This window comes from Leptinotarsa decemlineata, unplaced genomic scaffold (genome assembly GCF_025532065.1).
Source record: "Leptinotarsa decemlineata unplaced genomic scaffold, Ldec_3_MD MMD2_tig00001064_RagTag_RagTag, whole genome shotgun sequence".
NCBI lineage: Eukaryota > Metazoa > Arthropoda > Insecta > Coleoptera > Chrysomelidae > Leptinotarsa > Leptinotarsa decemlineata.
The window spans coordinates 564,564-591,134 of NW_027412558.1; the positions used below are offsets into that span (position 1 = coordinate 564,564).

Genomic DNA, 26,571 nt, shown 5'->3' on the forward strand with positions numbered 1-26,571 from the left:
TGTTCTGGCACCTAGCAGTTGACGTTTGATTCTTCACAAGCCTTCAAGAGCTTTACGGTGCCGAAATGAAATTACAACTTTTCAGGCCGATAATAATATTTCATTCTCCTACAAGAGAAGGAGAAAGTGTGGCCTGCGAGAGACATACTTTTTTTGCTCAAATAACAGAGTTAAAGAAAAGCTGATTGCGATGTAAGAATGACAATTTGAAAAGTAGTTATATATTGTATGTATAAGATTTATAAAGTTGCATGATATTATTGGAGCCTTAAAATGCACGAATGAAAGAGATACATTTGATTTTTGTAAGCATGTAACGACAGAATTTGTAAAATACAATACAAAACTACTTCGACAATACCATATTGAACTGTATAAGCGTCACAGAGAAATTCATAATAGTTGCAAATATCGCATTCAAAACACACTGATTGATGTCAAAAAATCCAGCGGCGGAAAAAACAGGTCGCATCTGATTGGAATATTTAGCAAGATGTAGAAGTTTTTTCTTCATTTTCACATTAATCGATCTCAGATGTAATTCGTAACAAGTATTGGTTATTTCCTTTCCATTTCTTTCCAGAGCATCACAAGACAACACCATCGATATTATACATATCTGAAATTGAAGAAGGCTAAATGACTATCGTGCTTACGTCCCATAAATGGTACAGGGATCACAAATAACTTATTCTATTTCAGGGTGAATTACTAGCGAATTCATCCAATAACACGTAAATGTTAACAAAATTACCAACTTCATAGCTTCATCAGAAAATTATCCTAATTTTGGAATCTATTGATTTTTAAGCATGCCAAGCAAGTTTAAACCTCTACCAAGAGATGTTTTGCATACTTCAAATCATTATTTCAATTCTTCTATGCTCTCTATTAGTCTTTTGGAAAAAGAAACCGATTTGATATTTCAATAATAACAGCATATTTTCTGTTAGTTCTGCCCTTGACGGGACATTTAATTATCTGTCAAGAGCTGTGTGAAGTTGGCTGCGAGCTGTCAAAACAAAGCCAAATGGTCACAACAGCTACGTTTTGTTGCCTCAGAGTGTGATTTGCTAGTGACATCAGGGGACGCTTCAAACTATGTGTAAAACAACTAATTAAATGTTCTGACACCTGGCACTTGACGTTAGATTCTTCACAAGCCTTCAGAGCTTTGCGGTGCTGAAATGAAATTACAACTTTTCAAATAAAAGAGTTAGGGGTCACAAATAACTCATTCTAGTTCAGAGTGAATTACCAGCGAATTCATTTAATAACACGCAATTGTTAACAAAATTACCAACTTTATAACTTCATTAGAAAATGATCCTAATTTTGGAATCTATTGATTTCTAAGCATGCCAAGCAAGTTTAAACCTCTACCAAGAGATGTTTTGCATATTTCAAATCACTATTTCAATTCTTCTATGCTCTCTATTAGTCTTTTGGAAAAAGTTATTTGAATCTGACCAATATAAAGAACCACAAGTCATCTAATACTCCTGATGCATGAAATACTTAATCAGTCTATATTCGGGTAAGCCAAACACAGCGGAAATATCTCGAGAAATCATTGTAATAATATTGCTGATACTCACTGTATGTATTATTACAGCAAAATTAGTTCTGGCTATAATACCCCAGCCTGGATTATGGAATAGTAAAATGAGCACAAGGTGTAAAACATACTGTATTCCAATAACAGTTTCCAGAAAAAATTGCCAACCCAGTACTGTATTTCCTTCTTCAACTGTCCTCTCTGACAATTTAAGAAAAGCAGATACTGTTTTGAGCAATGTACCGTTCTTCGAACCTCCAATTGCGACAAACTCCCTAAGTTTAGTATTGATAAAGCCATATCTAGCTTCCAGTATTTCCGATATCGCTTTGATATAAATGAACAATACTGTGCTATAAAAATTGTGGATCATCGCAGAACAGTTAACGAACAAATTTCCGAAATCAATAGTCACCTTTATATTCGATAGGATATGGTACATTTCAACAATTAACCACATCAAGTATATCACCAGAATTAAGGAGACCTCAACGTACTGTTTGTAGCTTCGCTGTTTCATTTGGAATCCTACAGTCGCTAATATTTGTTCCATTCTTGTGAGGTAGTCAAGGAAGGAAATCCAATTTTTCTTTGTTGTGAAATTGGAGCGCAAATTGCTTGCTATGAAGAGTAGCATTGATGCTATCCAGATGAAGGATATTAGATCGAATATAACTAGTCCACTGGCCACATGGGATGATAAGGTTCTCACAGAAAATAGCAGAAATAGTATGAGAGAAAACATACTGGTGCATGTTGCTGTATGCTCGTTGTACTGCATGTTGATTGGAGATACTCCGCAGTACTTTCCTAGTTTGAGACAAATCTTCAAAACTTGGAAATCTCTTTGCGTTGATTGGAACAGAAATGCTCTTTTGTAGTGCATCCATCGTCTGGTACGAACCATTTTTTCTTCGCGTCCTCACGGTATCAAACACAATCACGTTTTGTTAGTAAATCTTTGCGTGACTGCACAAGTTAAATTATTTCAACCTATGGGTTTCAATAACAGCAATTATGAATGCTCGGAAACAACGACTAAAATTGTTGTTGAATATGTTTGCATGAGCTGTGCTGCATTGTTTAAGTCGAAATGCTGTTTTTCTTTTTGAACTGATGGATTAACATTGTCCGCATAGTTAGGGTGTCGTACTAGATCATTTTATATTTTGAATCGAACGTTTGTGTAAGATTCGGTGCAAGAACTGAACGACTTTGTTTGTAGTATGAAATTTTGGAAAGCTCTGAGTAACGAAAAAGAGAAAGTCTAGGATTTACGAAATAAACAGCGAAGATTGCGATAAAAACTATGTGGGTCAAATTAAGCGGACTGTAATAGATCGCCATGAGGAACTTGATTCACATATTCGGTTTCATACACCAAAGGGATCTAGTATTGCTTAACATAAGAGACAGTATGTTTTTTCTGTAGGGGAAAAATATTTTCAATAGAAAAAAAGCAATGGAAAGTTGTGGTTAATCGCTACAATCGTCCTTACTGAGCCGATAGCAGTTCTAGGGTTAATCTCGGAGTACACAGACAAAACTTGCAAAAGTTGAATGAATCAGTTGGCATTTTTGGAAATTCCCTTGAGTCATCTTTTTCTTCTGTACAGGTGATTTGTCCATGGACAATAATCTCGTATACATTGAATAGGAAATGATGTTTCAACAAGATGCTGCTTCTTCACAATATTCACACAGTTATTCAAACGACAGATTTCGAAGTCGCTGCAGAGGAAGAGGAGGTGCAATTTAGTGGTCCCCTCTATCACCCGACCTGAATCCTATAGTTTTTCTGTAAATTGTACGACAACGCTTTGAAGGTAACCCTTGTTTTCGATTTTGTAGTTGTGGTTCAGTTCAAGATCAATAAAAAAGCATGCAACTTCAAATTTACCACTTCGATTATGTGAATTACCATCCCTGAACTTTACGAAATCTGTGACTTTTGTTAGCACTCCAACAGGTTGATAAATCATTCATTATTCATCATTAATAAAATTATTAAAAAGATATTTGCAATATATATATATATATATATATTATATATATATATATATATATATATATATATATATATATATATATACATAAAAATAAATAGATAAGTACTCTTTGATCATTCCCATATTGATTTCAATTTAAGAGCCACCGGTATACAGCTGTTTCAGCCTATTGGGCATCGTCAGTACCGGGCAGGCGGTCTTCGATTGAAGACAAAATGAGAAAAAACCAAGAAAGTACTTGATAAAAATAGCTGCGTAAACGCAAGCGAAACATAAGTGGAACCACCTATTGGTGTGACACCCAAGTCAACTTGCCAAGTTTTTATGTCAGTGTTGGTGGTTTGACCAATCAACCGACATAAAAACTTGGCAAGTTGACTTGGGTGTCACACCAATAGGTGGTTCCACTTATGTTTCGCTTGCGTTTACGCAGCTATTTTTATCAAGTACTTTCTTGGTTTTTTCTCATTTTGTCTTCAATCGAGGACCGCCTGCCCGGTACTGACGATGCCCAATAGGCTGAAACAGCTGTATACCGGTGGCTCTTAAATTGAAATCAATATGGGAATGATCAAAGAGTACTTATCTATTTATTTTTTGATTTTCATGGAATTATTTTCCAGCAGCTTGACTGCATTAACCTTTCTAGATTTCATATATATATATATATATATATATATATATATATATATATATATATATATATACTTTCGTGTTAAACACAACGGTAACACATCAGGTAAATTTCATGCTAGCTCTGGTGTTCCTCAAGGATCTAACCTTGGACCACTATTATTTGTTCCATTCATTTTGAATAGAACATTCCATTTCCATTTTGAAATTTTCTGAATGTTTGCTTTTTGCCGATGATCTGAAAATATATATAAACAGATACAAACAGTTAGTGATTGTGTTAATCTGCAAAGGGACATCCATAGTATTATGAATTGAGCATCACAAATACATTGAAATTCAATATTAATAAATGTAGCGTCATCACAATAAGTCGTTTGAAGGATCCTGTTAATTTTGATTATATGATGGATGGGGAAGTCCTCCACAGATGTTCTGAGGTTAGAGATCTTGGGGTAACTTATAACAGTACTTTATCTTCTGCCACACATATTCAAAATATTGTTAAGTCGGCAAATCGAATGTTAGGATTCATTATTAGACAAACTCGGGACTTTACGAATAACAATACTATAAAATTATTATACTACTCACTTGTGAGACCTAAATTGGAATTCGCAAGTATAATATGGTCTGGTGAATATCGGTGCACAGCAATGCAGCGGTTAGACGCTCACCGATACGTCGCGTATTCTTTTCGATTTCTTTGAAATCCAGAATAACGTTTCCATTCGAATTGAAAATGTCTTATTATACGAATAAAATTCAGATATTATTTATAAATTGTTGTTATTCAAGGAGGAGCCTTAATTATGAAGGAAATAATCAGAACAAAGTAACTACTTGATCATTGCAAAAGTTGGGACATCATACAGCGTTCAAAGCAGCATGGAATTCTGACAGCAAAAACCCAGGATACTCATTCAACTTATCTGCCCATTCCAGTTTATTTTTAAAATCTGGAAAATAATATTCGAGTTTGAAGCTGTCAACATCGCCAAAAGTGTTCTCCATTCATTAGCACGCGAGCTGTCAGATATAAACTGCATAACCAGAGAGTAAGCAAGAAATAGGCGGAAGCCTAATAACAGTGACACTCATCTGGCTGCCCTTCCAACGGGAATTGAATTGAAAACATTGCAACAGGATCGGTTTGACGCAGACGAATCTGAATTAACCTGCCAATAAAAGAATCCTTCAGGTAAAAATACAAATACATTAATGGGATGTCCGGAACACTCTCTGTTTAGAGAAGGCGTATTGGGGTTGCTATTTAAGAACGTGTTTTCCGGTGGAAGTTTCAGTTGCGAGATATCTTTCATCCTGTATTTACGAATCAGTTTTGGGGAGTTGGAAGTCAAAATGAGGTGAGTAATTCACTGATTTAATGTTATTTATTGTTGGATTTTCAAAAAATATCACTTCAATTATTGCATAGCGGTAATAAACATTTTTCCTTCACTAGAAGAAAACACTGCGCGTTTCGTGAATCTAGTGAGCATCATCCGATATCGCTTTGATATAAATGAACAATACTGTGCTATAAAAATTGTGGATCATCGCAGAACAGTTAACGAACAAATTTCCGAAATCAATAGTCACCTTTATATTCGATAGGATATGGTACATTTCAACAATTAACCACATCAAGTATATCACCAGAATTAAGGAGACCTCAACGTACTGTTTGTAGCTTCGCTGTTTCATCTGGAATCCTACAGTCGCTAATATTTGTTCCATTCTTGTGAGGTAGTCAAGGAAGGAAATCCAATTGTTCTTTGTTGTGAAATTGGAGCGCAAATTGCTTGCTATGAAGAGTAGCATTGATGCTATCCAGATGAAGGATATATATATCACTTCAATTATTGCATAGCGGTAATAAACATTTTTCCTTCACTAGAAGAAAACACTGCGCGTTTCGTGAATCTAGTGAGCATCATCAGATGATAAAGTCTCTTAATTATGCTAATTTGGGTCACAAAACGGGCCTCAAGGGACAGTGGTTTGTTTTAGTGTGGGAAAAATGTTTTTTTTGGTTCAATTCACGCCAAACTTAAAGCTCAATCTGAAAAAGTAGTCCTACAGTTTTTTATTGACTCCTAATAATTGGTTGAACAAATTCCAGAAACCGGTCTTCAACGAAGTACTAACATCATGTTATTTGAGAAACTTGCAGTAAGAATAATCCAATTCTGTACATCAGCATTGGAAGAAATCTCATCAATTGGTTTTCAAATTGAATTCACCTTATTTTTTGAACATGGAAAATAATCGTGCATGGAAAATAATGGAATTATTTGAAAAAAAATCACCCCTCGTCATTATTTTTTTCAGAATCAGTAAATATGTACCTCTCAATTTTGAAAAAAAAAATATTTTATTCTAAAACACTCACAACTGTATTATCATATTTCTATTTGGTGATCAGCCAAGAAATCGAAAATGAAACCTGAATATGAAATAGATGAAAATAATCTTTATAGAAATAAATGAAGTTCATAATCATAATTAGTACCATATTATTTAATGATTCCAAATTTCATTTTGGAGACAAAAAATTACAACTGTCTGACATTTGAAACTTATTGTATTGAAAAACTATTTGATAAAAACTTTTTTATAAATATTCTCATAGTCAGTCATATAAGTGTTTTTTTATATTTGATGTTGATAATTTCAACTTCGACTGTTGGTTGTTGATTATTTCACTATTCAGGTGTGGCCCAATGGTTCAGCTGTGTCATTGCCTTAATAAATATTCTTGACGACATCGTCAAAGCTTCCGATAAAGAGTAACCTACTGTATAGGCCTTCTCTTACCCAAATTACATTATCTACAATGTATCTACCTACAATAACTATTTGAAAATCATACGTATCAAACAGGACTGAATTGATGTAAGTTGGGAATGAACTTTCGAGCCTAAAAAAATTAGCTTCAGAAGTACCACAAGGGTCAATTTTTGGCCTTGTTCTCCATATACTTTATACTATCTAGAAATATACAGGGCTATTCAAATTCGTTTCCGTATATGGGAATCTCGTAAACGATAAGAGATAGAGTGTCGGTTAAATTGTGGCAAAGTTGTGTATTTCAGAGATTCAGTGATGTAAAGAAATCGAATATAGCTCTTTTGGTTCTGGAGATATACAGGAAAAACCAAAAAATCCCAGATTATTTTTTTGCCTATATCTTCTTTATTCGCAGACATATTGAAAATCAGTCCACATTTTGCTATTAGCACTTGATGTAGGCTCTCAGAATATAGAATACCGCTGTATATGTGCGCTGATGATACACAATTATATTATTTATTTAGTTGCGTTGATGTTCTGCAGAGCACAGTTGCTGAGTATGAAGAATTGTTACTCTTAGCAATCCTGCTGTACGGAAAACTCAATTGAAAAAATGATTTTATGCCAAAATTTACCAATACTTACCTTTAAATATCATACACCCCTTATTTCAAGGTATACCTCGGATCGTAACCAGAAGAGCAAAGGAATATTGGTGTCTCTTCTTCTATGCTGCGCAACATTGAACATCCTCCAGGCACTGCCTGCTGAAGAGTTCCGCTACCTCGACAGAGACGTAAGTTGAAAATTCTTAGTGTAATTTTTCCTGAAAGTCAAGATTTTCATCTATTACTCATTTAAAAATGCAGTTCCAGCGTTTCAACCATGACAATGTGAAGTGAAAAACACATTTTTGTGAAATTCAATACTTATAAAGGAAACTAGTTATTACAAATGGAATCAATAATACTCAATTTACCATATTCAAGAAAGAATTAGGTGTTGATCGATTTTTATATTTCATTGTTGGCAATCGTGTTTCTCGTCATAACTGTCAATGTCATCAGTCAAAATAATCAAGATACTGGAGATATTCCATGTATTCCATCAAATGAAGCTCAAAATCAAAATATAATACCAGATCACCACTCAATTGTTATCAAATAACACTTGAAAAAGATGAGACATTTGATGTTATAATGTTGGCTACACCTGATGTCGAATTTATGGCGAACTCTCGAATATAATGTATAAATTCATTTACTGTCACGTTCAACCAAATACTAACAAGTATACGGTGGCGCCATCTATTGCAATTTAGTTCAAATAATTAAAACAAATTCAGTGCTGCCAACAATGAAATATAAAATACGGCCACTCTTCAACCGATAATATTCATTTCAATCTAGCTAGCAGTTTTTATTATTTTTATCAATAAAAATAATATTAGGAGTTTACAAAACATTCATAAATATCATAACATTCTGACTCAAGAATATGATGTCAACGAATTTATTCTTACATCTATTTAGGAAAATCCATTCCCGAAAGATAAGATTTTTTTATCTTTCGAAAATTCCAACAACTATATCAAAGTGTATATGCATTTACATTTGCCAGTAACTATTATACAAACAAATGAGGAAGAGTCATCTTCATATTGTTTGCATTTGCAATGCAAGAAATTCTACAGGAAGTTGCATTGGCGTAGCTACATATTTTTCTATAGGTTCAGTTTCGCAAAATTTATTTACAGATAAAATAACTCTCAAAACCCCAAAATCTTCAACAAGAAGAGGGATATCTAATTTCAAATGAAACGAAATGACCTTTCTGAAGATGATAATGATAATTATTATGACTTTCAGTATGCCAGTCCCGGAGCTCATCAGCTAGCAAGCTGGCTAGCGTCGCAGTTGCGCCCCAAAGAAATAATCACCCCCGTAGAAGTTCCTATAATCCCTTACAGACTTCCTCTGCAGGGAAAACGAAATTCTGAAGTGACCAATGCAATCATCGGGTCCGAAGAGACCCAGAAGATGTATCGCGATGGCCGCTAATTCACGAATAAGGGTCTTGCATGAATAATTATATATCTATATGTGTACCTCTGCACCAGATTGAGAATAAAAGAATTTCCTAATATGTTGATGATGTTAATAAAGTGACATTTCCGAATAGTTGTTTCTTATTTCAAAAAAGTTTGTTGATGTCTTTCATCAAAAAATGACGAACAGTGAATTGCAAATGTAAAGACAGTAAGTACTTGGAAATGGTTCGTAAAAAGTTTTCACAAGTCAAAAAGCATTCATTAAATTGGCCTCTGCTTCATGAAACTCTAAGAGAATAGTCGTTTTTGTCAAGAATAAACTTTTCACTGCTGTATTCTATCCATTATCTAACATCTGGACATACTATAGAGAGTTACAATTGTATTTTGGCAAAGTGGTGACAAAATTAGCGCTATATATTCCAATTTGCTTCTAATGAATGTACTATACAGGGTGTAACTGAATAAGTGTAAAACATTCAAGGAGGTGATTCCTCATCGAAAAAAGATAGGATCTTTCATATCAAAAAACTTCATTGAAGCATCCCTTGTTAAGATACAGCCCCTTAAAGGGGGTACATAAAATTTGTATAACAATTTTTTTCACAAGCACTGAAAAAGTTACAATATTGAAATTGATCTGACCTTTTGTACTACCAAAATGACACTTAGCCAGTAATTTATTTGGTTTACCCCATGGTTGTAAGGGGTGGAAAACGCAACCCCTAAAATTTATTTCCAATGTAACTTTTTGTCTTATTATTTGTTTACCATTTAAACATTTATTTCCGATAGACTGTTTCATTCTAAACAAAAATGTCTCATGGGTTGTTTGCCCAAAATAAACCAGTTCGCAGCAAAAAAATATTTTACGAACAACTACAGAGATACATCGGAAATAAATTTTTAAATGGTAAACAAATAATAAGACAAAAAGTTACATTGGAAAAACATTTTAGAGGTTGCGTTTTCCACCCCTTACAACCATGGTGTAAACCAAATAAATTACTGGCTAAGTGTCATTTTGTTAGTACAAAACGTCGGGTTAATTTCAATATTGTACCTTTTTTAGTGCTTGTGAAAAAAATTGTTATACAAATTTTATGTACCCCCTTTAAAGGGCTGTATCTCAACAAGGGATGCTCTAATGAAATTTCTTTATATGAAAGATCCTATTTTTTTTCGATGAGGAATCACCTCCCTGAATGTTTCACACTTATTTAGTTACACTCTGTATAGTATGAGGAATGTTCAGAAAATAATGGAAATTTTCGTCCCTACAAGGTTCTCTTTATTGTTGGGAATAGAAAAAAGTCACACTGAGCCATGTCTGGTGAATATAGAGACTGGGGCATCGTTACAGTATTGTTTTTGGCCAAACATCCGGGATTTTTTTTCGAATTTAACACAAAAATGGCGTTGAATTTGCAGGTAATCCTCCAATCAATATGCCAATATTATCAGCGACTTCTGGTATTTTGATTCAGTGATCGTCCATGACAATTTCTTCCAATTCACATTTTTTACGCTCTCATTGGTTGTTCATGTGCTGAGGTGTCTAGAACGTCGTCATTTTCAGTGTCTTCACGGTCATCCTGGAAGCGCTAAATCTATGCTAGAGATGTTTTCTTCGTTGATGTTTTCATTCAAGCTAAAGTCGCTGTCGAATATGACCCCCAAGCCTTTGCATGTCATGCTTCTTTCGAGGACAACACTATTTGTTGAGTAATCCAAAATTTTCAGGTTATGTTACATTTGGAAATGATGAGGTTGAGACCATTTCTAGAGTACTACAACTCCAGTGTTGCCAGCTCTTCATGTAGTGTAATACAAACATTTAAGTCACTAATTGAACTAATCAAACAGACAATATCCAGAATGCTGTACAAAAGATAAATAATTCATGGATAAGAGAAAATATTTCAACTGTTTGAAATTGTTGGAGAGGGGATAATGCCCCCTTGCCACCGTATTAATCTGCCTCTGTCTCTGAAATCCTCAAAATCAAGTCAACTTGTTTTATTACTGTTGTCAGATCAAATTTCCGCCTCACGGGATTTTTTATGATACACAGGGTGTTTCCTAACTACGGTACGAAACTTCATAGAATGATTCGTTAGGTCGTTTCAAGAAAAACGTTTGTATGAACATATGCCCGGGAATGCTTCATACAGGGCGTTGAGGTTAAAAAAAAACGGTATTTATAGAATATCATAAATATCCTTACACCGATTTGGTTGAAATTTGCTACAGTTATTTGATGTAATAAGGCGCTTATTTAGCCGGAATTACATTAAAATTATTAGATCCAGTGGCGTCTCAGTGGCACCACACCCAACAATATCGAGAAAAAAATAAAGCCACTGACTTTTTTGTAGTTTTTAATTTTTTTAGATGAAGCAACTGAAAATACAACTTTTTCGTTGCTTGTGTTTTCTTCTATCGCTTACGAGAAAAAAAATCACTTTTAAAAACTATCCGTGGACAACATAAAATAAAAACCAGAAGTAAATAATGAACAATTCTGACCTTGAAGTAAATGAGCAGAATGACCACCTCCTGGTGAAATACACGACTGCAGTTGATTTGTGATTGATTGTCTGACACTTTCAAAAATACCTGGAGTATTCCTTATGACATTGCAATTGTCAATTACTCGATTCCATAAGTCATTCACATCTAGTACAGGAGTTTCATAAACAAGAGCCTTCCGATGACCTCATAAATAATAAATCAGGATTCATATCAGGACTACGAGCTGGCCAATTTTGGGGTCCTACGGTAGCTTGGACCCGCAGTATGTGATAAGGGTATAGGAGGTTTCTTTTTTAGAACTGTCCATTCGGTATTTGGGATGTACTTCCAGCTGCAGTGCAATCTTCCTAGTGATACTGAAGGATCTTCTTCAATCGCATCAAGTAAGTTTCTTCTAGTTCAGGCGTTGATACAGTTTCTGGTCTTTCAACACCTGCATTTTTTCGAAACTTACAGTTTCACATAATTTTGCATGTAACAAATGGAATTACTCTGTTAAGTTATTGTCCTGTTGTATTATCCGTGCTTCTTTCGCGTTTACATGTGCTAATCCATAAATAGACTGCATGTCAGCCATGCGTTAGTAAAATTATTCATGATGGGAATCACTACTAATTGAAACTCTGACTTTCACTGATATGAAAACACTATCACTGTCAGCTGGTCTCCAAAGCAGTGTTTATGATATGCAAAGTGGTTTCATTTTTTTTCTCGAAAACGAAGCTAGATATGGAGAATATACAAGCGATGAAAATGTTGTATTTCAGTTGATGAATTAAAAAAAATGAAAGAATACAACAACAGGTTAGTGACGTACTTTTTTTCCCAATATTGTTGGCTGAATAAGCGCCTTATTACTTCAAATGACTGTAGCAAATTGTAACCAAATCGGTGTAAGAATATTTGTGATATTATATAAAAACAGTTTTTTTAAACTTTAACGCCTTGTACCTCAGAAACGAAGCAATTCCGGACATATGTTCATTAAAACTTTTTTCTTCAAAGTACCCAACGAATCACCCTCTGGAGTTTCGTACCCTAGCTAGGAAAAACCCAGTTTACGAATACCCCACAGGAAAATTATCACCTACGCCGCTGAGCCATAGTCGCAATTCTTGTTTTTTTGTAAACAATCGTGAAAACGTGTTACAATTTTGTCGCACCACCAGTATACTCGACGGTGTTTAATTTATGTTTTTATTTTGGTTTCCATATCAGCCTTCGTTCATTCATTATATTCGTTATAATTGAAAGCTAATATCCGTTGATTATTATTCAGCTGAAGTGAATGGAGATAAGACAGCGTACTATTTGCATGTCGGATTCTAATAAAAGAAATTCGAATTCAACGTGCGAAGTGATTTGATAATGTAAGTGAGTGTTTTGCCGGAAAATGGAGGAGAATTTCCCGATGAAAAATGTCACGAGACGAAACAGTGATTCCACAGGTTAGTTTGTGAGAATGGAGATTTGTTTTTTTTATTATTGTTAAAAAATCTAACCTTCTTAACACGTGTTTGTGACGATATACGATAAACCACATGTGCTTTGTTCATTTATTGAAATTGCAGCCGAACTATTTTTAGATATTTATTTGTACAATTATCTACTGATGAATCTGCAAAACAAATCAATGAAATATTATCAAGGAACAATTTGGTTAAATGAATATCTAATCAGCTCTGTTATTAAAACTTTTATTAGTCGCGTAATAAGCAAAACAATCAATTTTCGAGTGTTCTCAGAAAGAGCTTAGATTTTGATGTTTTTTTCAAACTTTTGTTTTTTATATTGTATAAAATCAGAGCGGGGAAATGAATATTCATAGTGTTTAAACGATATGTATGCTAGTTTTTCATAACCTTCTACTCATTGGAAACTTGATTAAAATATATTTATATAGTGTGTTCCTTTGGATGTTATGAATTTAAAAATATTGTGGTATTGTGGAAAAGCAATTTTTTGGCGGAAAACAACACCGTAACCGTGCCTTAGCCAGCATATGCACCAGATTTGTCCCCCTGTGACTTCTTCTTGTTCCAACGATTGGAAAGACCCATGAACGAACAGCGTTTTGCAATGATCTAGGAGATAGTGCGTATTATCAGAACTGCTTCAAGAAAATAATGAATAACTAAATAAGTTTTGGGAAAAATGAAAATTCACCTTATTTTTTGAACAGACAGCATATTTATATAATAATAATAATCTTACGGTGACTTCTACGATTGAAAATCGTCACACCTTTCTGAAAAACATTTTAATTTTTTTTCATAAACATGTGATATATTTTTTCAAATAAAGTTTGTGGAGAACAAATCGTCAGACGTAGTTTATGAAATTACTATGGATCTTCATCAATTAATGGCCGAATCAATCAGAAAAAGAGATTCAGATGAAGAAAAATGTTGTTAGCTTATTTTGTAGGTAGTAGCTCCGATAGTTTCGGAAATATTTAAATTTTTGATACTGAATTCTGGAACAGTGGTGGTGATAGCTCGGTTTCTCGAATATCCAGAGATTTTACAAAAAATCTTTGTTGTTTCAAAACTTGAGGTCGAATAATAAAATGCCTCGCTCGATTTTTTATTTTTTTTCATAATATACTCATACTACTGTCCTAAATTTATAGAAGAAAAAATACTGTTAAATTCGGAATTTCATGAACACCGATAGAATGTTATATTCAAGGGTCCCTCCTTTGTTGAAGGGATGACGGGATGGGGCCCTTTTTGATTTTTTCAATATTATCTTTTAGTATACAGTGCATTCATTTAATGTACCCCCCCTTTTATTTTTTGAACGGGTCAACTCTAAAAATTGAAATTTGGGATAATGAATTTAATGCATGAATACTTTATTTGGAAGTGAAATTGACAAATGAAACTTTCAAGATGGCGACTGGACGCCATCTGGGAAAAAATAAATGAAAAGGGTGTCTTGTGACACATAATTTTGAAGCTCCTGACGAATACTTCACAACCCTAGAATATGAAGTCAATATGATGTCCATATGAAGTCCATTTAATTTTTTCCCCTAATGGCGCCTAATCGCCATCTTTGCTGGGGGGACATTAAACACTGTATGCGTAAGTCCAATCTCTAGTTCTCAACCTGCCAACGATAGACCAATGACATGAATAATTTCTCATCAAGGGGGGGGTATATTTGAACATGGGATTCGAATATTTTCAAAAATCAAATGCAATACCCTCGTTGCCCCCGTGTATACGCCCCTGGTACGATCGATATTTTTCAAGTGTAGACTTCACCTCAAGGATATGTTAACTGTTGACGTTGAAATATTCCAATTTAATTTCAATCTTGAATTTCAGATTCCAAAAGAATTAACACAGAAGAAAGAAATCACAGAGTTATCGAAATCGGGCCTCCAGACACATTTCTCTTAGTCCATTTATTATTTTTGTTACTTGGAATAATGCATCTGCTACCAACAACTTTTTTTGTGACAGCAAATGACGTGAGTATCTTCGACAGGTACATCGAAACATTTTATTTGACAGATAATGCGGACAGGTAAGTATTATTTCTTGGTTATTTTTCAAGTCTAAGGAAGTAGGCTTCGATACCAGAAAGTCAAATTTTATGAGTCCACTTCAACTGCAATATCTCAGTGAATACTTGTTCAATTCAATCGTTCATTTGATTCGGTGCACTTTCCTCAACATATCACAAGTCGATCAATTCCGTCCGCATTAAAATTGTTTGCTCGGGATTCGGTGAAGTCGACGAAGGCCTGGTCCTGATTGGCGAAGGTTCTACCGAAGAGAAAGTTATCGAAGTACTCAAAAGTATGGTAGTCGTTGGTGAGAGGTTTGGGGAGTATAGTGGTGAAGCAAAACGGCCAAATTCGTTTAATTTTCAGACCGTGATTAGTGAGACATGCGGACAGGCGTTGTCGTGGAATAAACAATACCTTCACATTCACTAGACTTCACAATCGCTACTTCGCAGAACAACAAGAATCCTTCTCCGACCCTATTGCTTCGATTACTCGACTCAACAGACTCACGTCGCGCCGACGCACTCCTTTTATATCGATAAGGAAGGTTTTATTCTAGAGTCGATGCGCGTGGAACATTACATTGTTCTCAACAAAAATAATAGGGTGTTTCCACTTGTTGCTAAGAGGTGGCGTTGCTGTCTATGATTGAGCTGTTTACTAGAACTAAGTAGCTACCTAACTAATACCCTCTCGCTTCTTTCTGTGACATATTGCGATCGCGGGTCGCAGTGCTTTAGTTCAATTTGTATTCGTATAGAAAAATTGTTCAAGAATCGCGTAACGATGTTATAAAGTGATAAGCTGGAAAGTGACAAAAAATTGAACAGTATCAATGCACAGAGTATAAAATTCTCTACCGATCAGTATGTAAAACGATACAGTAGAATGAATATTCATTGAGATGGAGCTTCAACATTTTTAACACCACAACGACCTAAATGTCTGATCTTTTTTTCAGTATTGGATGTATAAATTTCGATCCATCTCTTCGAACAACACGAACGACAGATCCGATCTCCAGTCAAATTTTGCTTCAGGTTCCAATATAGCTTCTACGGTACCGTCAGTAGTCTGCATGGTCCTGGCAACCGTATTCGGATATAAAATGAAGCTGAGGACGAGGATTTAGCTTCGCTATTTATATTAGCTGCCAGTTTGGCCGTATCGACCATATTCATCAATGTTGATACTGACGAGTGTGAGTTGAAGTACAAATGGGTTTTTCATAGACAAGTTTGTTCATTCATTCATTGAAATCAATTCAAATAAGTTTATAGAACCTGACTACATCAAATGTACTCACACGGAACAAGTTATGGAAGATTTATGATTTTTTTTAGGGCAAACGGGGTTTTTCGCTCTCACGATGCTGATTTTGGCGATAATGAATGGTACAGTAATATTTCTATTCACACTTATATTTTACATAGGCAGAACATGACCATAAATCATGTTATGAATAACGGAACACAATATTCATAAAATTCAAAAATTATTTGGGACATTCATTGTAGTGGGTCAATGGGAAAACACACATTGTTCGTTTTAAAATTATATACTGAATAATATAATTTGTCAATCAATAATTTCTAAATCTGTCAAAGCTTCAAAGCTGTGCTTAGAAAGAATGGCCGTTTTTCCACAAAAATGCTATTCAAGAATTCAGGCCCGTTTGGAAATTGATAAAAAGTAACCCCCTTCGTATTGACAGGCATCACATGACCCCTGATTCCATAATAGATTTAAGGGTTGAATCGTACTCCATGGAGGGGGTAGAAGTGTCAAGGATGAAAATATTATCAAGAGATTTCCCCTTCAACATAAAACTATAGCCTTTAAGCAATTTGATCTGAACATCAACAACGGGAAATTGGGTAAATATTTTATGCTGGTTCTAGCTGCGGCTTAGTGCCCTTCTGACATGTTTCGCCAACTTTGTTTTTCCTTTGTAGATGAATCCTGTATTCCTTTCACATTCATTTGACTTGCTGCACGTGACGATGCGACTTTTTTTTTAATGAAAATACGACTTAGTGCCCTTCTGACATGCCAGCTCTCAGTATAAATTCCCATTCCAAATAGCAATATACACAAAGTCGCTCCTGCGCCCAATAATGGTTTCAAACAGTCGTTTCAGGTCTTAGTGTTCTTTTTTTTTCATGTTTTTTAATTATTATCATCATCATTAGTATTCAACCCTCATCTCCGAGTTCAATTTTATCTAGAACGACCAACTAAACGATATTTACTCACTTCATCCCACTGGCTAGGACCTTCCTCGCCGACCAGTTCCAATGACCTTGAAATGGATGGAATTTTGCAAAATGAAACGTCATAAGGATAAAAAAAGGATTTTGAGCTAGAACCAGCATAGTATATCTACTGAATTGAGCTCGTTTCTTTTCCATCGCACCGCCCTGTATATTTAAACCTGAATGTTTTCAGGAATAATGGCCCTTTTCCAAGTGAGCACTCTAGCCCTCGTCTCCAAGCTAACCTCCAGCTTACTTAAAAACGTTCCTAGTGGGTCAGGGCGTTGGAGGAATCTTCACGTCATCCCTCCAGGTACTCTCCCTTGCAGTTGGTACTTCATCAAAAGCATCGGCTCTCGTGTACTTTCTCTTCGGCACCCTGATAACCTCCATCACGCTAGTCATGTTCTACTATAGCAAGAACTCGTCTTTCTATAACTTCCATTACGAAAAAAACCCGGAGGACACCAAGAAGGATATTATCTGCTTCGTGGAGTTCAAAGACGTGTCCAAGAAGATTTGGTCCAGCTTAGCGATAGGCATGGCTGGTGCTCTAGCTTACGCTCCGACACATCCTGCGGTTGCAGCTTTGGTAGTCTCAGAGTTTAGAGGGAATGAGAACGATTGGAACGGTAGGTCATGGTTTTGCTTGAAAGGTAATTGTTGCAAACCAGCCCCCTGTGATATTATTTCACGTTACGAGTCCGGAATTTGACTTATTACAGTACGAGCTGTTCTACAGACGAGGCGACGTAAGAGCCAGTACTGTAATAACGTTGTCTTTGTGATGTTTTATAACTAAATTGGATTGCAAGTTTTATTTGGCAGTTTGTAGTGATAGTACCAAATTTAGTTGAGCAAAATCGAGGGTTGCATTTTATATTTTGGGATTAGAGAACAAAATCAAATATTAATAATCGAAAATCACTTTATTGTTTTTGCAAAATATTCCCCATGAAGATCTATACACTTTTACATGCGTTTGAACTAATTTTCGAAGCACTTTTGCCACTCTGAGGTATCTCCAAAACATGCAGCAACCGCTTCTTCAGGTATCGAAAAACATTGACTTCTCGGTTTGTTTTTTACGTGCGGGAATAAAAAGAAGAAGAAGAAGTCAGGACTATACGGCGGATGACTCATCAATGCGATGTTTTGGGTGCTCAAAAATGCAGTTGTTTGAGCCGATGTGTGAGAGCTCGCATTGTCGTGGTCAAGAGTGGTCCGTCTTCGGCGGTTGGTTTTTCTGATTTCTTGGAAGACAACTGGCAAACAAATGGTTGGGTACCACTCAGAATTGACTGTTCTGCTGTGTTTAGTGGTACGGTTGCGACATGTCCAGTTTTTCCGAAAAAACAGGCAACCATTTGCTTGGAAGTGCTTCGTGCGTGAACAACTTTTGTTGGATTCGGTCCACTGCTGTTTACTTTCGGGCTCATACGCGTAAATCCACGATTCATCACCTGTCACGATGTCATAGACGTGTTTAGAAGCACCGCGATTATATTTTTTGAGCATTTCCTTCGAAAAATCAACACGAGCCTTTTTTTGAGTGATTGACAAATTGTGTGGGATCCAATGCGAACAAATTTTTTTGACAATCAAATATTATATGCAAATATTGAATGTATGCTGGTCCCACTAATGCTAAAATTGTCTCAATCTCACGATAGGTCATATGAGGATATTGCAATATCAGTTCGCGCACATAATCGATGGTTTTAGAAACAACAACTGATTTTGGACGACCTTCACGAAATTCGTCGTGGAGTGAACTACGACCACAATTGAATTCACCAAACCATCGATAAACACTGGTCCTTGATGGGGCTTCATTGCCAAAATTGAATTGAGTTCATCCATGCACTGTTGCTGAGTTAATCCACGTCGAAACTTGTAAAAAATAATCGCACGAAAATGTTCACGAAAATGTTCAAATAGCGTGCGTATGTCAAAACGTATAAGCTCAAAAATGTCAAACTTTACGATAGAGCTGTCAGTTGCCAGATTGCAACACTAGGGTTGCCAAATTCCGAAACATAAAAGGCAACCTCTCGTATAAATCTCCAGTGTTGAATTTTATAGTTGGCACTCTCGTTCATTTAATTACCTCCTCATTCAGCTTACCTACAAACTCCCTATAAAACCAAGGTTCTAGATTTTGCATGTATTAGTTAGTTTTTTTCACTTGATAATGGGATAGAACCCGAAACCGTTGTAAAAATAAAATAACCAGCGGAAATTGGACAAGAGTATTTTCATTCGTTTCATTAAAATATATTGTTTGATTCAAGTTTATCATATTTGAGAACCTATAATGTTTTTCAGTTTGTAAGCATGTGCACACCTGAAAAATGAAATTATCTGTAAATTGGCTCGTCTACTTACAGCTTTATTTTTCAGAAAAATATTTCGTAGCTGTTGTAACTTTCTTGTACAGTGACATCTGCAGCGTCATTGGGCGAGTAATGGCAACATCGTTGAATAAGGTACCTTCATGTCACAAAACAATAATAATAGTACCTACCTACATTCATTTATTTTTTCAACAGCGCCCCAGTGATCTTTGGTTGGTAGGATTGTCGATCAGCAGGATATTCTTTTTGTTCCACTGTTCATGTTCTGCAATACGCTACCGAGGAATCACCTTCCAGTATTATTTCCCCATGATTGGCAATACGTCATCATCCTGGGTAGTTTCATGATAAGCAGCGGATACTTCTTCAACATTGCCTTCATGAATGTCACCAGGTGGGTCGAGTAAATTTATTGATCGCTTCCGAATGAAATTGTTTTGGAAAAACCAAACCGAAAATGTCATGATAACTTGTCGGTAGTATATTGAGCTTTGAAAATGGTAGTGTGTGAACGTAGTGTGAGATCACAGAGTAATGAAGGAAGAGTCAGCAAAAATATGTGGGAACTTCCTCTGTGGACAAAAGTAATGTAGATCACACACTTCAAAAAACAACCACAACAACAAAACAAGTCTGCAAGGCTGTTTTTTGCGCAATTCTTGTGTTTTCGGTGTGGAGAAACCAAAAGTAACTTCCATTTTGTCATAGGACGTCACATTTTTTGACAATGTAGGTTAAACAAGTTATCACCTTAAAATAAAAGATTAAAGACTGAACAAGAATTTTTATATTCATAATTGCGTGACGAAACTAACTTTTAATCCAAAATATTTTGAGTAATAAGCACTAAACACATTACTTTTTCCAGTCAGACTCCGTTCGGTACATTTTCGTTTGTAGAAAGCACCTGGAAGGTCTTTCTGCCATCATTAAGACTCTCCATCTTCGCTGGTATATTTTTCTATCTTCTTGATATCTCGGTGAAATCGTGGACCTTGCTCTTCACTCACATTTCCTAAATTTTCTGAAGAATAGTCGAGATGGAAATGAAGAAATTGTGCTTTTAAACCCATCAGGCAACCTAAAGCTTGAAATGCTTTTGACAATTTATTTGTAGTAAGGTTCTTTTTCATTATATTGATGGATTAACCGTTACTACGTGGTAGGAAATCATAATCCTACCATTCTCTTTGAGGAGCCGTCATTGTTGTGTTGTATTGTGGATCAGCCATGAGCCGTCTTATATCTGGTGCATCTTTCTTCAACTTTGCCTCTGAGATCCCTGAAACTGAGTATTGGAACAATTTCCATCTCTTAGAAGTGACTTTACGAATAGCTTCATCAATCCCAGCTTTATGTGAAGCGGTGCTAGAACAACTTCAAGTAGTTGTTTACAGCTGATTCTCGGCCTCCCCCCACCACTATGACGTATTAATTGCTTTTTTTATTGGTTGTTGTTTGGTGAAGTTTTTTTGTTGTGCAGTGAAGTCAAGGCATTGTGACCTTGAAGTGTCTGGTGCATGGATCGTTCAGATTTTTTTTTCATATGAGATTTTGTGTGTTTATGTGTGTGTGTAGGAGAATGCACGGTACAGGGTTTCATCATGTGCTTGTTTGTCTATGTACAAACATACGTCTGCATACTTCGAAGATCCTCCAAGTAATAAATGCTCCATCGGTGTTAGGGCACCAAGTTAGTAGTGGAGTGACGTCACAGCAATAACCGTTCAACGGCTAGAGAGCGACATGTTCACTCCACGACGTGTGGCAGAGTAATGCGTATTCATCGGTCTGCCCTCACCTCTCCTGAAGCGATGAAGGTTCGCTCTAGCCCCGCTATCGATGGTGACACAACGGCAGCCGAGGACTGTTTGCCTAGCGTCTACCCTCTCCGAGACCGCAACGACCACTGCTTGCTCGTATATCGACATCTGTTATCGCATTCAGTTGGGAGGTAATCTTGGCGCATGTAGTTGAGAAGTGGGGTTGGCTATGACGTCTTGACGGGTCCTATCAGAGTGTATTTAAGAAGCGTACGAGTGTTGGCTATGTCAGTTTACATCAAGTGAGTTAGTGAGAACTATTATATAAAATGTATTCCTGTGACTGTGGTAAATCTTTCACTCGTAGTGATAATCTTCGTCGGCATCAGCTCCAGAGTTGCCAAGGAGGGCCTGCAGTGAAACGGGTGAGAGTGGATAATGCAACACCTATGTATACGTGCAATTGTTGTAATGTGACAATTCCTATGAGCCAAGTGAATTCTCACCGAAGAACCATGAGTCATAAAAATAATGCATGTGTTCAATTGTCTGACGGTGTTCAAATTATAACGAATGCATTCAATTGCCGCATTGCTACATACAGGGTGGAGAGTTCGATTGTAACCAGTGACTACATTTCATTTTTCAATAAGATTAGGCAGAAGGTCATTGAATTACTGGAATCAGCCATCAGGATCCATAAAAGCATCAAGGTGAATATGGAAGTTTTTGGGAATTATATTCTTCAGACTGATGATTCGAGGGACACGAAGTCATTTAATTCCCAAAATAAAATAGTGGACCAATCTTCAGATTTGAATGCTGTTTTTGATGGATTCCGTGATGTAATTGTGGCACAAACGACTGAGTTCCAGGATCGTGACTCAGGTATTTATTTTTTAAAAATTTCAATAAGATTGAATAGTAATATTTTTTTTTTTATAATTCAGGTTGGACTTGTGAAAAAATATTGTTTCTCGAGGTCAACATTAATAAATACAGTCCACTGGAAGGACGTTCATATGTGAAGCTGCCTCAATGTATTCAATGGAAGAAAGCTGTTGTGAATGTTCGTAATGAAGATCAATATTGTTTCGCTTGGGCTATAACATCAGCATTATATCCTGCAGATAGTCGAGTGTCCGAACTTACGTCATATCCACATTTTTCCACTGTTTTAGATGTCACAGGTATGGATTTTCCGGTTAAAGTTAATAATAAGAGTATCGAAATATTCGAAGATAGGAATGATATTTCAATTAATGTTTACGGTTTAGAGAGTACATTTGAGAAGGGTAAAATGAAGTATGAAGTGATTGGTCCATTGCGATACTCACAGAGAAGACTCCGGAGACATGTCAATTTGTTGTTTATAACTGATGACTCCGGTAATGGTCACTATTGTTGGATCAAAGATCTTTCAAGATTAGTTTCTAATCAACTATCAGCTCATAGACAGAAAAAATATTTTTGTGACGGATGTTTGATATATTTTTCTGATGAGAGATTGCTTTTACGTCATAATATGTATGATTGTAATCACATTAGTACCACAACACCAACTACTAATTTAAAGATCAATAAATATGGTAGAATGGTTGCGGAAAATAAACTAATGTTTGAAAACTTTGAGAGGCAAATGAGGGTGCCATTTGTAGTGTATGCTGATTTTGAATCAGTGCTTAAACCGATTCATGTGAATGAGCCAAATCCTGGAAGTTCATACACGATTAAAACATTCAAACATGCCCCATATTCATTTGCTTATTTGATAAAGTGTTCATATAATGATGATTTGACAAAATTTGTTACATATAGGGGTGTAGATGCAGCTCAGAAATTTGTGAGTAGCATTGAAGATGATTTGAAAGAGATACATGAAAATCATCTCAGAAACCCTAAACCAATGGATACACAAACTGTCGAAGAAGAAGAACAGTTTGTTGCAGCCAGAACTTGTGGTATATGTAATAAAGCATTTACTGATGGTGACGTCAAAGTAAGAGATCATTGTCATGTCACAGGAAAGAAAAGATCACATGCCGCTCACTCGAAATGTAATTTAAATTTCAAAATACCAAACTTCATACCTATCATTTTTCATAATTTAAGTGGTTATGATTGTCATTTATTCATAAAAGAATTGTATAGGAATAAAGAGAAAGTTGATGTTATCCCGCAAACTAAAGAGAAATATATATCTTTCACGAAGCATCTCTTTACACACAGCTATACCGATAAAGATGGTGTGGTTAGGAAGAATTATCTCAAAATGAGATTTATCGATAGTTATAAATTTATGACTAATTCGTTGGAGAAGTTGGGTGCAAACTTGACCTCCGATCAATGTTTGGAGATGCACAAACATTTCCCACAAATTGAGAAATTCAATTTGATGAGACAGAAAGGTGTATTTCCATATAGTTTTGTTGATGACATTGACAAATTGAATTATCCATTACTTCCGACAAAAAATCAGTTTTATGACACACTCAATTGTGAACATATATCGGAAACTGATTATGATAGGGCTAGAAAAGTTTGGAATTTATTCGAGTGTCAGAATTTGGGGGAATACTCTGATTTGTATTTGAAGTCGGATGTATTGCTACTATGTGATATTTTTGAAAACTTCCGCACCACAAGTTTAGAGATATATAACTTAGATCCGGCACAATATTACACTGCACCTGGATTATCATGGGATGCCATGTTGAAGTTCACTAATGTTGAATTGGAATTACTAACTGACATTGATATGATTCACTTTTTTCAAAAAGGTATACGAGGTGGAATTAGTCAATGTAGCGAGAGGAAACATATAGCAAATAATAGATTTTTACCCAATTATAATCCCAACGAACCTTCCACATTCATTACATATTTAGATGCAACAAATCTATACGGTCACAGTATGTCACAACCTCTACCAACAAGTGAATTTACATGGTTGACACCAAATGAAATTCTTAATCTCGATGTGATGGATGTGAGTACTGATAGTCCGTATGGGTATGTATTTGAAGTGGACATTCATTATCCACAAGAGTTGCATGATAAACATTCTGACCTTCCATTTTTAGTCGAAAAAATAATACCACCTCGTACACAATCGAAAATTCCCAAATTAATTCCAAATTTGAATGATAAAAGAAAATATATTGTTCATTATAGGAATCTACAGCAAGCTGTCAAAAATGGATTGATTGTAATGAATACACATAGAGTATTGAAATTCAAACAATCATGCTGGATGAAACCCTATATAGATCTTAATACTGAAATGCGTAATAGGTCTAACAACAAATCTGTTAAAGATTTCTATAAACTAATGAATAATGCGGTGTATGGAAAGACAATGGAGAATGTAGATAATCGAATTGATGTTAGACTCGTTACACATTGGGAAAATATAAAGAAAAATATAGGTGCCAGCACTCTCATAGCCAAACCAAATTTCAAAAATTGTTCAATTTTCACTGATAATTTCGTTGCCATTCAATTGGGTAGAGTGAAGGTTCATTACGATAAACCATTATATTTGGGATTTTCCATATTAGAATTATCTAAAACAGTCATGTATGACTTTTTCTATGGATGCATCAAACAACACTTTGATGAAAATGTCTCTTTACTTTACACAGATACCGACTCGCTCATTCTTAAAGTAAACACAGAAAATTTTTATGAATTCATAAAAACTAACATAAGTAGATTTGATACATCCAATTACAGTATAGTTAACCAATTCAATATTCCAGTAACAAGTTCAGTCTTGGGTAACTTCAAAGATGAATTTCCAAATGATCCAATCATGAGTTTTTATGGTACAGGTGCTAAAGCATATTATGTGAAATCTGTTGATGGTGAATTTAAGAAAGCCAAAGGGGTTAAACGATCTGTAATAAAGAATGAATTGACATGCGAAGATTATCAAAAAATCGTCGAACAAGGTGGTATGATATTCAGAAAGATGAATTCATTTAGAAGCGTGTTACATGATATGTATACTGAATTAAAAAATAAAGTTGCATTATCATATCACGACGATAAACGATTTATCATTCCGAATACTACCCACACTCTTCCTTGGGGTCATAATGATATTGAATTTTATGAAAACGATCCAAATGAGAACATTCGTTGGATAAGTAATATTATTCAACAATCACAATCTCAGGAGACTCCATTGGATCAATTGATTAATTTATTATCTGCCGAGATCAATGATTGAAATATCATTCAATATCTTCAAAACCGGAAAATTCAATATTGATATTTATGTAGCCATTTATAATTAATAATATATGATAGAAGTAATGTGATATTAATGTATTATGTATGTATGTATATGTATTACTGTAATGAATATAAAATGATTAAAATTTTATTTGTATTATTTCTATTTCCCTAATCAATTACTGCAATATATAGTATAATGTAAATGACAGAAATATCAGTTTGAAGAGAATCATCGTAGAGTGCACAATGTCTAAAACAATCGATAAGTTTGGTAGAAAAAGAAAATGGGGTGGTAATGTCATTCGAGGTCCTCCTGGGAATGGTTTTAAATTAACAAAAGATGGTCATTATGACATGCAAAGGAAAATATTGAAAAATACAAGTGAACCAATTGACAAGAGTGATTGTGTAACTGTATCATATCTTGAGGGGGAAATTAATGGAGCAAAGGAAGTTATACTTCTAGCCCTACAAGCTGCAATACAATCCACAATAGGCAATATTGCTCGGGACGCCCGGCAAGCATTTAACGATAAAATTGCAGAGGCTCGGATAACTTTCACTCGTAAATTTGACAAACTTACAAGTGATGTAGACATAAAAATGTCTGACATAACAGCGTCTACAAATAAAAAATTTGATGCTATGTCAAACATAACAGGGACTACAATGAAAAAGTATGATGTACTGGAACAGAGAGTTGAAGTATTGGAGAAAAACCATAAAGAAGTTTTGGAGAGAAACTATAAAGTCAGGCCATCATCATCAGGTGGACTGGGATATCCAGGACTGAACATTAATCCAAATCATAGAATAATACAACCAAAACCAAAACCAACTGATGATGTAT

At 35.3% G+C, this 26,571-nt stretch overlaps 2 protein-coding genes and 1 long non-coding RNA gene across 3 annotated transcripts in view; 2 read left to right on the forward strand and 1 right to left on the reverse strand.

Moving 5' to 3' along the window:
* Window positions 1-4,312: 4,312 nt before the first annotated feature.
* LOC111517292 (uncharacterized) lies at window positions 4,313-8,309 on the reverse strand. The gene is made up of 3 exons (XR_012465475.1): window positions 7,976-8,309; window positions 7,642-7,822; window positions 4,313-4,438 (listed from the first exon to the last, which is right to left on the reverse strand). It is a non-coding gene; the product is annotated as an uncharacterized lncRNA (long non-coding RNA).
* LOC111517293 (uncharacterized) lies at window positions 5,119-9,174 on the forward strand. Its single transcript, XM_074175484.1, has 3 exons — window positions 5,119-5,567; window positions 7,672-7,792; window positions 8,865-9,174. The coding sequence occupies exons 1-3, from the start codon at window positions 5,422-5,424 to the stop codon at window positions 9,054-9,056; spliced, it is 459 nt and encodes a 152-aa protein (XP_074031585.1). The 5' UTR covers window positions 5,119-5,421; the 3' UTR covers window positions 9,057-9,174.
* Window positions 9,175-12,702: 3,528 nt separating this feature from the next.
* Window positions 12,703-26,571, forward strand: part of LOC111517295 (uncharacterized) — a 31,075-nt gene continuing 17,206 nt past the window's right edge. The window contains exons 1-5 of the mRNA XM_074175784.1: window positions 12,703-13,029; window positions 14,917-15,062; window positions 16,066-16,235; window positions 17,777-18,015; window positions 19,921-20,110. Coding sequence (XP_074031885.1) covers window positions 12,975-13,029; window positions 14,917-15,062; window positions 16,066-16,235; window positions 17,777-18,015; window positions 19,921-20,110 — 800 coding nt within the window. The 5' untranslated portion in view covers window positions 12,703-12,974. The remainder of the gene's footprint in view (window positions 13,030-14,916; window positions 15,063-16,065; window positions 16,236-17,776; window positions 18,016-19,920; window positions 20,111-26,571) is intronic.

Excerpts from the sequence above, each read along its gene's own strand:
- LOC111517293 (XM_074175484.1), top strand. The coding sequence starts at position 5,422 with ATGGGATGTCCGGAACACTCTCTGTTTAGAGAAGGCGTATTGGGGTTG. Across the intron at positions 5,568-7,671 it reads GAGTTGGAAGTCAAAATGAG|GTATACCTCGGATCGTAACC; the intron begins GTGAGTAATTCA and ends CCTTATTTCAAG. Across the intron at positions 7,793-8,864 it reads TCCGCTACCTCGACAGAGAC|TATGCCAGTCCCGGAGCTCA; the intron begins GTAAGTTGAAAA and ends TATGACTTTCAG.